Below are 17,075 nucleotides of genomic sequence, written 5' to 3'. Positions count from 1 at the left end.
CTGACTTCTGCAGAGCACAAAATAAGAATTTAGAAAAATGTCCTGGTCACTCTTTTGCAAATATCAAAAGTGAGGGGTGACTGCAACTGTTAAGCTCAAATGGCAAAAAAAACAAAAACTAAAAAAACATCAACTTAAAATCCCTTAATTTCTTTTCACAGTTGGTCGCATTATCATATCATACATTGCCATTATCGTGTCAATATAATATATCATATTATAATGTCATGCTGATCTCATGAACATTAAGTGACCATCACAACATTTTTGCAAAACAAAATTATGTGCTTCATTTACACCTTTTACTGCAGTTCCCAGTATTTTTTTTTTAATTTTAATTATTTTTTTTATTAGATTTAATGAGAAACACTTTTCACCCTAACCTTAAACTTTAACCTAAACCTTACCGATAGTGTCCTAAAAGCAAATGAGCGCTGAACAAAACATACATCATTACCCTAAATCAACACCTAAACCTAACCAATAGTATTCTAAAAGCAAATGTGAGGTGAATAAAACAGACATCTTTACCTTAAACCAACACCTAAACCTAACCGATAGTGTTTTTAAAGCAAATGAGAGGTGAACAAAACAGACATCTTTACCATAAACCAACAAAGCAAATGAGAGGTGAACAAAACAGACATCTTTACCATAAACCAACACCTAAACCTAACCGGTAGTGTTCTAAAAGCAAATGAGAGGTGAACAAAACCGATATTCTTACCCTAAACCTAACCGATAGTGTCCTAAAAGCAAATGAGAGGTGAACAAATCAGGCATTCTTATCCTAAACTAACACCTAAACCTAACCTATAGTGTCCTAAAAGCAAATGAGATGTTGCAAAACAGACATTATTACCCTAAACCTAACCAATAGTCTCCTAAAAGCAAATGAGAGGTGAACAAAACAGACATCATTACCATAAACCAGGGGTGTCAAACTCAATTCCTGGAGGGCCGCAGCCCTGCAGAGTTTAGTTCCAGCCCTGCTTCAAAATGCCTCCTTGTAATCTTCATGCACTCCTGAAGACCTTGATTAGCTGCTTCAGGTGTGTTTAATAAGAGTTGGAGCTAAACTCTGCTGGACTGTGGCCCTTCAGGAACCGAGTTTGACACCCCTGCCATAAACCAACACCTAAACCTAACCGATAGTGTTCTAAAAGCAAATGTGAGGTGAACAAATCAGGCATTCTTACCCTAAACCAACACCTAAACCTAACCTATAGTGTCCTAAAAGCAAATGAGAGGTGAACAAAACAGACATCATTACCATAATCCAGGGCTGTCAAACTCAGTTCCTGGAGGGCCGCAGCCCTGCAGAGTTTAGTTCCAGCCCTGCTTCAGAATGCCTCCTTGTAATCTTCATGCACTCCTGAAGACCTTGATTAGCTGCTTCAGGTGTGTTTAATAAGGGTTGGAGCTAAACTCTGCTGAACTGTGGCCCTCCAGGAACCGAGTTTGACACCCCTGCCATAAACCAACACCTAAACCTAACCGATAGTGTTCTAAAAGCAAATGTGAGGTGAACAAATCAGGCATTCTTACCCTAAACCAACACCTAAACCTAACCTATAGTGTCCTAAAAGCAAATGAGAGGTGTGCAAAACAGACATCATTACCATAAACCAACATCTAAACCTAACCGATAGTGTTCTAAAAGCAAATGAGAGGTGAACAAAACAGACATCATTACCATAAACCAACACCTAAACCTAACCTATAGTTTCCTAAAAGCAAATGAGAGGTGAACAAAACAGACATCATTACCATAAACCAACACCTAAACCTAACCTATAGTGTCCTAAAAGCAAATGAGAGGTGAACAAATCAGGCATTCTTACCCTAAACTAACACCTAAACCTAACCTATAGTGTCCTAAAAGCAAATGAGATGTTGCAAAACAGACATTATTACCCTAAACCTAACCAATAGTCTCCTAAAAGCAAATGAGAGGTGAACAAAACAGACATCATTACCATAAACCAGGGGTGTCAAACTCAATTCCTGGAGGGCCGCAGCCCTGCAGAGTTTAGTTCCAGCCCTGCTTCAAAATGCCTCCTTGTAATCTTCATGCACTCCTGAAGACCTTGATTAGCTGCTTCAGGTGTGTTTAATAAGAGTTGGAGCTAAACTCTGCTGGACTGTGGCCCTTCAGGAACCGAGTTTGACACCCCTGCCATAAACCAACACCTAAACCTAACCGATAGTGTTCTAAAAGCAAATGTGAGGTGAACAAATCAGGCATTCTTACCCTAAACCAACACCTAAACCTAACCTATAGTGTCCTAAAAGCAAATGAGAGGTGAACAAAACAGACATCATTACCATAATCCAGGGGTGTCAAACTCAGTTCCTGGAGGGCCGCAGCCCTGCAGAGTTTAGTTCCAGCCCTGCTTCAGAATGCCTCCTTGTAATCTTCATGCACTCCTGAAGACCTTGATTAGCTGCTTCAGGTGTGTTTAATAAGGGTTGGAGCTAAACTCTGCTGAACTGTGGCCCTCCAGGAACCGAGTTTGACACCCCTGCCATAAACCAACACCTAAACCTAACCGATAGTGTTCTAAAAGCAAATGTGAGGTGAACAAATCAGGCATTCTTACCCTAAACCAACACCTAAACCTAACCTATAGTGTCCTAAAAGCAAATGAGAGGTGTGCAAAACAGACATCATTACCATAAACCAACATCTAAACCTAACCGATAGTGTTCTAAAAGCAAATGAGAGGTGAACAAAACAGACATCATTACCATAAACCAACACCTAAACCTAACCTATAGTTTCCTAAAAGCAAATGAGAGGTGAACAAAACAGACATCATTACCATAAACCAACACCTAAACCTAACCTATAGTGTCCTAAAAGCAAATGAGAGGTGAACAAATCAGGCATTCTTACCCTAAACCAACACCTAAACCTAACCTATAGTGTCCTAAAAGCAAATGAGAGGTGAACAAAACAGACATCATTACCATAAACCAACACCTAAACCTAACCTATAGTTTCCTAAAAGCAAATGAGAGGTGAACAAAACAGACATCATTACCATAAACCAACACCTAAACCTAACCTATAGTTTCCTAAAAGCAAATGAGAGTTGAACAAAACAGACATCACTACCATAAACCAACACCTAAACCTAACCTATAGTGTCCTAAAAGCAAATGAGAGGTGAACAAATCAGGCATTCTTACCCTAAACCAACACCTAAACCTAACCTATAGTGTCCTAAAAGCAAATGAGAGGTGAACAAATCAGGCATTCTTACCCTAAACCAACACCTAAACCTAACCTATAGTGTCCTAAAAGCAAATGAGAGGTGAACAAAACAGACATCATTACCATAAACCAACACCTAAACCTAACCTATAGTTTCCTAAAAGCAAATGAGAGGTGAACAAAACAGACATCATTACCATAAACCAACACCTAAACCTAACCTATAGTTTCCTAAAAGCAAATGAGAGTTGAACAAAACAGACATCACTACCATAAACCAACACCTAAACCTAACCTATAGTGTCCTAAAAGCAAATGAGAGGTGAACAAATCAGGCATTCTTACCCTAAACCAACACCTAAACCTAACCTATAGTGTCCTAAAAGCAAAACAGAGGTGAACAAAACAGATGTCATTACCATAAACCAACACCTAAACCTAACCGATAGTATTTTCTGAAGCAACCACATAATTTCATGTTGCTTCTATGACACTTTCATCTCACGTGTCAACCTGCGTGCTTGGCTGGGCTCAAACTGCAGTCTTCTGAGTCCAAAGTTCAGCACTCTATCAGGTGAGCTACCACATTGAAATAAGTGTGTAAATGTAAGTGTAATACAAGCGTTAAAATAGATCGTTTTTTTAAACTGAGTAAGTGTTTGGATATCATAACATAGCAGTATGTAAGTGATAGTGTGAAAAATACGTGTTTAAAAAGTCATAATCAGCTCTTGTACTCTTGATATGTAGACTCAGTTTGCAAAAATGTTGATATAGTAATGTTCATTCAGTGAGACTAGGTTGCATAATGTCATTCATGATAATGAGTTCAGAGGTTTTTAGGATGGTTATCTTCCTCACAGTCTTTGTCTGGTGAATTCTACAATCTGTTCATTGTGAATGCAGTGATTGTAATGGATGCTTCAGTAAGAATTCCCCGAGCTCTCCATGTCCCAGGACAGCGATCTTCACCTCTTTGTTCCTTACGCTCTGTTTCTTCTGCAGGCGGAGGGACACAGGAGGCCCATCTCCTCTGATGATGGTGACTTTGAGGCGCGCTTCAACAGCTGGAACCTGGGGGTAAGGCTGGACGTGTTTCATATATTCCCCCATCTGCCCATACCTTTATAATTCAGCTTGGCTTCACACTGCGTATTCTCATATTGGATTCTTTGTTGCTTGTGACTGTTCTTCAAAAAGCATTTCATATGAACAGAGCCAAAGTAGAATTGATATATTCTTTTATGAAGACCTTGAATGATAAGTACAGTAACAAAACACATGTGATGCTCCCTCTCTTTAATGAAACCCACAAAACTGTATTACAGTGCAAAAATCTGCATCTTATTCAAACCAACGCAATTCATCTTATCTGCAGTGTACCTGATGTAGCACTGTGCCATGTGAATTTAATTCAGATTATTGTTACTGTCATTCAGGCTCGTAACAGATTGTGCCTTGTTCACAAAAGTCAGCGCTATTCGCGTGCCACAATTAACGTTGCACAAAAACGTCTGTGAAGTTTGTTAAAAGCAAGGGTGTAGCCAGGAAATTACTTTTGGGTGGGCCTCAATAAAAATGGATGGGCCAAGTTTTCACCCAATTTTTTTTGTTACCAAATATTCCTTAAAAACAGAGAAGCAGTGCATTCAAACAGTTCTTTCACACTTTCAGAAATCTGAATTTATGCATTTTTTTTTTTTAACTATTTTATAAATATATATTTGGAGTCAAAGAATAATCTCTAATAATCTGGGTGGTCCTAGGTCTAATTGGCCCACCCTTAAAAGAGAAGATTGTGTATATTTTCTGATGATCATGACAGCTGTAATTTCTCAAATGATGATGCGATGAAGAGTGTTGTAATTGGGCGCCAGTGTTATTATTGTTAGCACAGACTAAAAAGAAAACTAAATGGAAATGTTTCTGTTAATGAAAAAAAAAAACTTGAAAGAAAAATGTCAAGACTCCTAAACTAACTAAAATAAAATAACTTCAAATTATTTCTAATGCATTTACTAATGTTAACAGAACTTGTAGTTGAACCTTATTGAAATGTTTTACTAACGCTGTTTAAATGATGTCAGTTAACACATTCTAAATGTTCAAAAACAAAGGTACAAGACTCTGTACTAATTGTATTTAATGAGGGAATGAACTACAATCCCATGAAGCATTGCAAATGTTGTAATCAAATTAAAAACAATGGAAACTTATAAAACTATTGATTTAATGTTGTTGATTATAAGTATTAGAGGTCAACCAATAGTGGGTTTTGCCGATACCGATAACTAAAACCGAAGCCGATTTTATTTTATTTTATTTTTATTTTTTTGTAATATAAATGAAAACTTTCCACTCAATGTAAAATAGTGTTGAACTTTAGTAAGTATTACTTTCTATGGATACTTTAATAAATTTCTCCCACACAGGTACCTTATTCAAAGTCTTTGCCCTCTGAAATTAATATTAATTAAAATATTGCAGGTCAAATGTGTTTGTTGTTAAGCAGTAACATAAAACACTGCCGACTATGCTTCATCACTACTGACAATATTTGTTATATTATTTTATTGTCATATTAAATCTATGAATGATGTATAAAAAAGGGATAGAAATAAAATCAACTCTTTTCTTTTTAATGGTAATTTTAGAATGGCATTGTATATAGTATATGTGCCCTCACATGAACACATTGTATTATATAACAATGTGCCCTCTCATAAATATCACATTTATTTCAGACGGATATATCATGCTCTTAAATTTTTTGTACATAACTACGTCATAAAATTTGGAAGCTTGTACGGAAGTTCGTTTTGACAGAACGGAGAAAAGTTTGGGAAACTTTATAGTAAAAACAAACTATAAAACAGAAAACAGTTCAACTGTGCGTGTGCGCACTTGGTCTTCTGAAGCTTGTAAAGTTGTGAACGGCCGAGCAAAATTAAAATCTTAGGCAGCATATTTATAGAAGGTTGCCATTAATGATGGAATTACTATTGATAATTAACTTATAAATTCACTTAGAAACAAAACCTTTTCAGAGTGCTTATGTTCATAATATGACTGGAACAAATTGGACATCACTCAACCCCAGGAGGAAAAAAAAACCTCAACGGATCTGCACGAAATCATAAGTGACTTTTTTATTTATTTATTTATTTTAAACAAAACAGTGTATTAAGAGGAAAGGTAAGAAGCGCCCGTCTCTATAAATAGCCTAACGCTGGCCACGGTGAAATGAAACCAAAAAGACTATCGGAAACTATTGGAGTTGATTTGTTCCGATAGCTGATAGTAAAAAAAAAACGCAACTATCAGCCCCGATTAATCAGTAAATCCAATATTTCGGTCAACCTCTAAGTATAGAATCAATGTATTTAAATTTTATTGCAAAATTTCAGATGTATACAAATATAGTTTAAGATTGTAGGGAGAGTGTCTCTATTGCGTCATTCAGAGTGTGTCACGGGAGTAGACAGTCACTGCAGAGCTCTTTTGGTGGGCTTTGTTTACTGTGATTCTCTGATTGGTGGATTTTTTCTCTTCAGGATCATGGGTAGTGTAGTTCTTCACCAGGAATTCCACTATTAAACACGGTTTAAAAATCTTTGAAATAACGCAAGCTGATGGCTTCAAAAGTAGCATATATCATTGATTAACAATGTTAATTTATTGTTAAAAATCAATTTGCCTATATGAAAACAAAAACAAAAAAACAAACAGACAGATTTTTACATCCGGAACCAGACTGTTGAGCTCTGTTCTGTTTTTGTGTGCTGAGTATAGTGAGACCTAGTTTCAGAATGTATAAAATATATATATATATATATATATATTTTTTTTTTAAATCACATTGTTTGCAGTTGATGACTGCTCCATGTGGGAGGAAAAATGTGCTGCAGTGATTGCTCAACATGTTGGCAAGCACACTTCTTGGGATCAAAGCATTTTATATGCCTGCTTTGGCCTCCAGATTTTCTCAATAGCCTTTTTTGACTTCCCAGCAGATTTCAAAACCGAGCCTGTTGGTTCTGTCACAAAGTTTATGCAAGAAATCAGGAGTCTGAACTTTGCTTTTATCAGAGATTGTAGTGTTGAGATAAGTAAGTGCACTTGCGGGCAGGTCTGCTGCGGCTCCGGGCTCCTGTGCTGCTGCGGGCACTGATGCTGGACTTATCAACAGCTGCATCAAGTGTGCACATGCACCACAGCACTGCTCACAGCCTGCAGACCACTGCGATAACACGTTGCTGCTGTCCAGTGCTCAGGTTGAGTTCACAGCCACAACAGATGTTATAGATAGATAGATAGATAGATTGATTGATATATACCTATAGATAGACAGACAGATAGATGGATGGATGGATGGATGATAGACAAATTCAATCTATATTGAGTATTGTACTTGTCTTTGTCATGAGAGTGTTGTGGTTCAGTGTCCTGTTATGTAACTGTGTTGAGATGTGTGTCATACAGTGAAATCACAGAGGACAGATCTGGGTCATTTACAGTGACACTGTGTATGCATCTCTTAATCACACTCCATTGCTCACACATTATGGCTTGTGTTGACAAAAGACGAACTTAGTGTGGGGAAAAAAACATTTTATAAATGAATCGGAAGTGGCCTCGCTGCCCACAATGCCTTGAAGTGGTCTGAGGTATGATTGCTGTAAACAGAGCATGTTTAGGGAAGAGATTGTACATAAGTGGCACTCTTTGAAGTCATTCCACATTGTTTATGATGAATAAAAGGAGGTCAGAGTGGGACGGGAGGTGTTTGGGGGAGCTTATAGAAGAGGAGAGTAAATTCATGTTGTATTGTTGTATTTTCACAGATCGAGAACCCCAGGTATCTGCATGAGAATCCAGTCCCTCTGTCTCCGGTAAGAGCTGATGGATCGTAACGGCAGAGGCCTGAAATAACACTTCCTGTCTTCTCCTTAACTTAGTTCATTTCTGCATATCTGTCTTTCTTCCGATTGTTACAATACCACAAACTTCACCAGATGATACTAATACTAGTACAATTCGACAATGTTTTGATACAACAGCAAAAACTAGTATGCTGCTAAACACTCCTGTATTAAAAATAAATAATAATACATGAAAAAATCTTAATCTACATATTCATATAGAACATATTAGAATAGATTAATTATTATAATAATATAATATTATACATTTTAACACATTTAATTAAAACAATGGCATGTAGTCTTCTATTTCTCAATTAAGTACAAGTTTTCTTCATTTTTTTTTCAATTCAAGTAAACATTCAGTAAGAAATGAAATAGCAAGCAATGTAACAAATAAACTGAACACATAATATTTTTAAATAATTAATATTTATTAATATATTTTTTTACTGTAGTAAAATAAACAATATTAATAAAGTAATATTAATATAAATATTAACATCTTAAACAATGGCATTTATTTTTCTATTTCTCAATTAAGTAAAATAAATAATACAGACTTATTCAAGTAAGCATTCAGATATTAAAACAATGCAAAATGAGTCAATTGTAAAATATCACTTACTGAATTATTGTGTTTTTACAAAAAATGCAAAAAATGGCAAACTCAAAGCAGTGCACTTTAACAAAGGAATTTATTAGTGTATTATCACCCACAAAATTATCGCCTACAAAAAGCAGAACGATGTAATTTGTCCATGACTATTTATTTTTTTTCAAACTCTGTTGGTTACATGCTGTTTGGTAAAAGCAGAAAAAGATAATCACTTGTGTTTACAGCTCATAGACTAGTGTACACTGACTTGCTACCCAGCTGAATAAAAAAATAAATAAAATAAAAAATCTTTATGCCTTTAATGGAGATTACCGTCACTTTTGCTATTGTCATAAAAAGAAACTGCCACAGCTGGCTGAAGCACCAGCACTTCCTACATTCTTCCTACTCTCTCTGTATCTGCACATTAATATCTCTCTATTGTATTTGTAGATTTACAACAAATCAAGCCATGGAATGAGCAGCAGCCATTATGATGAGTCTGCTTCAGTGAACGCTGATAAGGAGGTAGGTAGCCGATATCCTCCCAAAGTGCTTGGGAGAGTTGTAGATTTGTAGAATGTTCAAACTGCTCTTTTCCACACAAGAACAGTAAACCATGAGCTTTCAAGCTCCAAAAACTGCATAAAAGTGCCATAAAAGTACATACAAGTTACCTGAATTACTTGTGCACTAAATTTCAAGTGTTCTAAAGACATACGATAGCTTTGTTTGAGAAACAGACTGATATTTTAGTCACTATTCACTGATAATCTTCCACTGCAGCTCTCAAATCTCAGTCTCACTTTAATCTTGCTGGATTGCGATCGGTTACAAGACACCACTTATTATGAAAACAACAATGCAGTTTGTCAGTGACGTCAAACTTGGCGTGACACATCTTGACATGCCATATTTGGATATTTGCAAACACAAATGAGATTTCAGAGCTACAGCGGAGGGGAAGATTATCAGTGAATAATGACTTTGGTCAGTTCCTCACTCAAAACTAACATATGGCTACAAAGGCTTCAAAAGAAGAAAGTCATACGGGAGTTTATAACAAAATGAGGGTGAGTAAATGATGACATAATTTTGGCTGAACTAACACTTCTGCAAGTGACAGCTTTCTTAAATTCCACGGTCTAGAACTTCTTGAAGTTTGTCAGTCGGCACACTTTTCCCACTTCTTAAGTAAATAAGAAGTGTGATGTCTGGTTGCTTTTAATAAACTCAAGAAAACAAGTTGGGATGGCCGTTTCACACACTTTACCAAAGCAAATCTCAGAGTTTCACTTGTTTAGGAACAGTGCGTTCTCTTAAGAGCTTACACACCCTGTTTGTGATGACAGTTTCTCCCCTGTATGTGGGTTTAAGCTGAAAATCCCATAAAACAAGCAGCTCTTTGAAGTCACTTCACTGGTATTGTTGAATATATTGAGCGTGACCCGCTGGTGGAATCACACTTCCTCTGGGAAGAGCTGTGCTCAGTTAAGTCAACTTCAGTCATCATCTTCAGTACAAAACAGGCATCTCACGCCCTGAAGATTTCTGAAACAGTCTTTAAAGGGATAGTATACCCCAAAATGTAAATTATGTCATCTTTTAATCACCTTCATTTTGTTCCAGACTCATCTGACTTCCTGTCTTCTGTGGAACACAAAATAAGATATTTTATGGAAAATCAAAGCTGCTCTTTTCCATACAATCAAAGTAAATGGGGACTGAGGCTGTTAAAGGGAGAATTCATCCAAAAATGAAAATTCTCTCGTTATTTATTCACCCTCATGCCATCAGATGTGTATGACTTTCTTTCTTCTGCAGAACTTAAATTATTTTTTGAAGAATATTTCAGCTCTGTAGATCCATACAATGCAAGTGAATGGTGACCAGAACTTTGAAGCTCCAAAAATCACACAGGTCAGCATAAAAGTAATCCATACGACTCCAGTAGTTAAATCAATGTCTTCAGAAGTGAAATGATAGGTGTGGGTGAGAAACAGATCAATATTTAAGTCATTTTTTTTTTACTATAAATTCTCCTCCCTGCTCAGCTAGTCTCCACATTCTTCTTCTTGTGTTTTTGGTGATTAACATGCTTCATGCAAATCGCCCCCTACTGGCAGGGAGAAGAATTTCTATCAAAAACGGACTTAAATATCGATCTGTTTCTTACCCACACCTATCATATCACTTCTGAAGACATGAATTTAACTACTGGAATTGTAATGATTACTTTTGTGATGGCTATATGTGCTTTTTGGGGCATTAAAATGTTGGCACCCATTCACTTGCATTATATGGACCTACAGAGCTGGAATATTCTTCTAAAAATTTCATTTGTGTTCAGCTGAAGAAATAAAGTCATACACATCTGGTATGACATGAGGGTGAGTAAATGATGAGAGAATATTCACTCCAAAATGACAAAAAAAAAAAAAAATTCAAAAGCACCATAAAAGTAGACTATATCCAGGTTCCCACGGTCATGGAAAACCTGGATAAATCAGGGAATTTTAAATTTGTGTTTTTCAGGCCTGGTCAAGGAAATCAGTAAAATCTTAAGTCATGGACATTACTATAGTGAAGATAAATGATATATATTTGGGAGCAAATCCTTCTTTTGAATTGGAATTTTAGGTAATTGGTTGAAATGGTTCACAAATCTTTCTGAATGATTAATTTGCAAATCAGTCTAGTCAAAAATTATGAAAAATCGGTTTCCAGAATTCAAAATTAATTGGTGATAAAGGGTTGGAACACACCTATATGAGTTGTCCTCTGTTTTCCAAGTCATCTAAATTGATACGATAGCTTTATGTAAGAAACTGACTGAAATTTGAACTTGTTATTCACTGTAAATCTTGCCCTTCATTGTAGCTCTCAAATCAAATATGGTGCGATTGATTTTAATGATGTTTGGTCTCGATAGATGCGAGAAGCAATAGCGTTTAGTGTCAGTGGTGTAAAGTGAATTCGATGCACCAGTTTTGTGTTCTATATGACCTTGTACAACAATACAAAACAGCAACAAGACTTTATTTTTTATTTTTTTAAAGAATAAAAAATAAAAAAATATTGAAAAGAAAATAAAGTATATATAGAATACACAATAGACTATATACATACACACACATACATATATACATATACACATACACACACAGACACACACATACATGCACATATACACATATGTAGTGCAAATCTAAATACAAATCTGTTATATACAGTGCAAGGGAATGTAATGGCAGAAGAGGTTGGATGTGTTGGATAAATATAAAAAAAGACTAAACTGTGTATTGCACATTAATTATTGCTCAATGGAGCAGTTTTAACTGTTCATGAGAAGGATAGCCTGAGGGAAAAAACTGTTCCTGTGCCTGACGGTTCTGGTGCTCAGTGAATAACTACTTAAATTTGTGTCTGTTCCACACGTAAAGCTATCACATGGCTTCAGAAGACTTGGAATATCTTGTACGAGTCGTATGAACTTTTACGTTCTTTTATTTTTTAAAAGATTTTTTCCTTTTTCCCCCAATTTGGAATGCCCAATTCCCAGTGCACTTTTAAGTCCTTGTGGTCGTGTAGTGATTTGCCTCAGTCCGGGTGGCAGAGGACAGTTGCCTCCGCGTCTGAGACCATCAACCCACGCATCTTATCACGTGGCTTGTTGAGTGCGTTGCCATGGAGACATAGTGTGTGTGGAGGCTTCGCGCCGACAACTGCGGCATCCATGCTCAACTCACCACGCGCCCCACCGAGAGCGAACCACATTATAGCGACCATGAGGAGGTTACCCCATGTGACTCTACTCTCCCTAGCAACCGGGCCAATTTGGTTGCTTAGGAGACATGGCTGGAGTCACTCAGCATGCCCTGGGATTCGAACTAGTGAACTCCAGGAGTGGTAGCCAGCGTCTTTTACCACTGAGCTGCCCAGGCCCCCCATGAACTTTTACGTTATTTATTTTAATGGTGATTTTTTTTTTTTTTTTTCAATTTGGAGTTTGACAGAACAAATCCCCATTCACTTTCATTATGTTGAAAAAAAGTAGCCAGGATACTTTTCAGAAAATCACCATTTGTGCTACACAGGAAAGAGAAAGTCATACAGGTTTGGAATGACATGATGGTGAGATTTTTCAAATCACAGAATTTAGGGTAAGTTTTTAGCATTGTTTGAAAAATAAGCCTCAGTATGTGAAATATGCACTCTGATTAACCACACTTTTAACCAAAGAGATGCAGAGATTATCTGAAATATTGGTGTACTGTAAGTAGAGTAAATAGTGCATGTGCTGTGAAGTATGGTAATGTGTAACAGGTGGTGGCGGTTACGGGCTGGAGAAATGTTTCCAGGTAATGGGGTGAAGGGTGAGTTTCAGGACTTTCATGAGGGGAAATGGTGCATGAGCTGCTTTTTACTGCAACTGATTGAAATGACTGTGGAGTCGCGGGGAGGAAAAGTACCCTCAGTTTCTAGGATTCATTACTAGCTCTTGTCTTACTAATAGAGTGTGATTGTGGATTACTGGGTTTGTGTGTTTGGTCTTGTGCCATAGCATCATTGTTGATCACACTCAGATTTGAAACGGATGTCTTCTACTTAACTATTATTTATATATTTATTCTTACTTAAATATCAAGTTTTAATGATATAGTGATGAACAGTAGATTTGCACTGATGAGCGCTATCAGGGGGTGTTCACACAGGAGTTCCATCTGCTTTATTTTTAGTTGTTGGTCTATGTCCAACAACATACCGTATGGGCATCGTGCCATTTTGGTTGTTGTATTGCATCACCTTTTGCGGTTTCTTCAGCGTCTCACACCATGATTATTGAATTTTTAAGATGATGTGACCCCCTGCATTCTGTTCTTTTTTCACTATGCACCATCTAGCTCTTTTTAAACTCATGTGTTAACACCCCCTTAATTCATTTATTGCAAAGAATATACACTACAAACCCTAATAAGTTGACTCTATTAAATTAATTGGGTTAACTCGTTCCTTCAATTTTTATTTTATTTTTATTTTTTTAATTTGTATCCCCTTTTCTCCCCAATTTGGAATGCCCAATTCCCACTACTTAGTAGGTCCTCGTGGTGGTGCGTTTACTCACCTCAATCCGGGTGGCAGAGGACATGTCTCAGTTGCCTCCGCTTCTGAGACCGTCAATCCGTGCATCTTATCACGTGGCTCATTGTGCATGACACTGTGGTGACTCACAGCATGTGGAGGCTCATTCTACTCTCCACGATCCACAAACAACTTATCATGCGCCCCATTGAGAGCGAGAACCACTAATCGCGACCACGAGGAGGTTACCCCATGTGACTCTACTCTCCCTAGCAACCGGGCCAATTTGGTTGCTTAGGAGACCTGGCTGGAGTCACTCAGCACACCCTGGATTCGAACGTTATACTTTTGCGTCGAACCTACACTGTAGGCAACGTGCAGCTACGGCGGTTTATTATTCTGTAATATTACATTACATTTTTCAGTATAAACAAATAGGGTATTTTCAGAAACAATACGCTGTATTGCTTTTTTCAGCTCAAGTAATACATCTCAGTAAAGCTTTTCTATTTCAATATACTTAAAGTAGATTAATTTTAAGTCAAAGCAACAAGCACAGCAGAAAATTGGATTAATGCATTTATTTGAGTTCCAATTGGCCTACACAAATTGTTTATGTGGTTCAGTCCCATTTACCCTCTTCCCAGCATGCACTGGGACATAAATAATTCCATTGTTTGTCCATTTGCAAAGTTTTACTTACGTTGCTGTACATTGCTGAATTTGTTGATTGTTATCCTTGTGCTTCATGAACCAGTTGTTGTGGTCTGTGCATGCCATTTTAAAATAAATTTTTTTCCCCTAAATGTTCATGTGATGAATAAAAATGTGATATTATTGGTTTAAAACAGCAAGCACATCGCTCTTCATGATGTATATGTTAATAGAAATATACATGAGATGGGAAGCAGTTGTCATAGGACTAAGTTGACAGAGTTTAAGAAATCTTCTTAAAGTTACTTAATTTAAAACTGTAATTGTTAAATACAGTATGTAAAACTAAAACTATTTCTACTATGTACAATTCATGGCAGGTTGACATTTTAAGTTCAGTTAGTTTACTTCAAATGAAGTAGATTAATTCAACTAAAAGTTCTACAAACACATCATGTTTTAACAATGTTTAAATGCCACCTATAGAAATTAGTATTTAATTTATCTCACTATATTTAATACATTTTCATTTTATAGACATTTCAAGTAAAGTTTAAATAAAAGACAACTTGATTTTTCCAGTAATGACACCATAAGGGTTTTCATTGCACCTGGCTTTTAACAAAATGCATTCCATTTGAAACAAACCTGCATCAAGTTCTAAAATCAAAAGGTTTGGCCTTTTCATAAGTAAAAACGTGAAACCAGAAAAGGAACACTTCAGTAGACAGTTCTATGTTAACTTGGTGTTGCACAGTACAATGGAACTCAAGCTTCATAATACTGGCTGTAACAGTGTTTTTCATTAATTACAGTTGTATATACAGTAGTAATATTCACAGATAGTAGTGGTATTTGTGGTTCAGACTCACCACAGTAACGGCATGAGTCTGAGTTCAGGGCTGTTCCAGCAGGACACTAGATGGAGTGCAACTAAAGGAACTCAAGATGCACTTTTCCAAACTGAATTCCTAAAAAGCATTGCTTATGCTTCGAGACACTGTTAAGAGAGCAAGACGCAATGGCCAAAGACCTCCACTCCACCTAAGAGGCTGTTCACACCAAACGTGCGCTGTTGTTGTTGTTTTGCTAAACTAACACCTTTGACTGCTACATCTAGCTTTTTCCAGAACATGATCGATCTGAACGGCCTCTAGATCATCATCAGTGCTTGGCACACATTCACAATTCAAATCCACTTTTTAAGTATTCTAATAAGCATATTTATATAAAATTCAATAAATACTCCAATTTTGAATTTTAATTTGACATCCATGGTGGGGGCAGGATAATGAAATCTGTATGATGTTCGGCAGCTCATTCGAGATGCTAGTTTGTAAGTATAGTTTTGTTTTTGACTTTAGTTTGGCTTTCTGACCTTCAAATTTCAAGAGCTTTTAAGTTCAATGCGAGAATATGTTGATGTCTTCATTAGGGCTGCAACTAAAATTATTTTGATAATCGACTAATGTAACGATTATTAGAACAATTATTCAACTGTTCGGCGATTATTGCAAGGATTAATCATTAGCTCTTGACCGATTATTCAGCTTGTGCCCGACTTAAAAGGTTGTATTAAACATGCTTACTAACAATAAAGAGGACAAAATCATCTTTTAAAAATACCTCTAAATGACATTCACTGAATTACAGGAAAAAATACTTTTTATTAAGTTTAATTCGGTAAAGAAATTCACTGCAAAAATACTATTGTTATCAAGTGTTTTTAAAATAGTCTAAAAATCCTTAAAACAAGATACATTTACTTGAGAAGTAACATATAAGATATTTAGACTTGCTTTAAGAGAATGTATCTTAAATATAAGTGTATTTTGAATATAAGTGATTTTTTCACTTTGTTATACTTCTGCAAGTGCATTAAAGAAAATATACTTATATTCAAGATCTATTCTCTAAAAGCAAGTCTAAATATCTTATCTGCTGCTTCTCAGGTGAATGCATCTTTTTTAAAGGATTTTTAGATATTTTCAAATATTTGTATTTTTAATATTATATTCAACATTCTCAGATAACAATTTTTTCTTCTGCAGTATAACTGCTAAAGTAAATGTACATTTTTTAAAAGGAGTTTTAGATATTTATATTGGAAAACAAGCCAAAACAAAAACAAATCAAAAATGTATTTTGTTGCAGTGTATAATGGGGCGAAGACTACCCTCTCTCACATTTCTGTTCACTTCAGTCCATCTTTAACTCACAAAAACAAACTCTCTCTTATTAATAAAGCTGCGTATTGCCAATTTTCTTCACGATAAGAAATGCACAGTGACACATATATTACAGTTCAATAAGTCATGAGCCATCACGTTATAATCTAGCTGCAGTAAGCGCACATGAGGGACGAGCGTCCCCGTGACAGAGTGTGCCTCAGCCGGGTGCAGTTTCAATCTCTCCCCCTTAGATCGGGACAGAGGCGCTGACCGCACAGAGAAATGCCAGTTTCCTTATTATTTGATCTTTAATAAAGCTATAACGCATTAAATAGAACTGCATTAAAGATGTAAAGATGTTTCCTTTAAAGACGCTCGACACGTAAGTTTTGCTTAAGCTGAGCGTCAGCGCCGGCTCCGCTTATTCC

General features: G+C 36.4%; 1 protein-coding gene across 3 annotated transcripts in view; it reads left to right on the top strand.

Moving 5' to 3' along the window:
* LOC127450321 (centrosomal protein of 112 kDa-like) overlaps positions 1–17,075 on the top strand; it is a 291,075-nt gene that overhangs the window by 35,433 nt on the left and 238,567 nt on the right. For all 3 annotated transcript variants that reach the window (XM_051714326.1, XM_051714325.1, XM_051714327.1), the window contains exons 6-8: positions 4,226–4,300; positions 8,065–8,112; positions 9,194–9,268. In XM_051714326.1, the coding sequence (XP_051570286.1) occupies positions 4,226–4,300; positions 8,065–8,112; positions 9,194–9,268 (198 nt within the window). The remainder of the gene's footprint in view (positions 1–4,225; positions 4,301–8,064; positions 8,113–9,193; positions 9,269–17,075) is intronic.

The sequence above is a fragment of the Myxocyprinus asiaticus genome, chromosome 13 (genome assembly GCF_019703515.2).
Source record: "Myxocyprinus asiaticus isolate MX2 ecotype Aquarium Trade chromosome 13, UBuf_Myxa_2, whole genome shotgun sequence".
In the NCBI taxonomy this organism is placed as follows: Eukaryota; Metazoa; Chordata; class Actinopteri; order Cypriniformes; family Catostomidae; genus Myxocyprinus; species Myxocyprinus asiaticus.
Note: the sequence above shows the minus strand (reverse complement) of the source record. Positions and strands in the feature narration are given on the sequence as shown.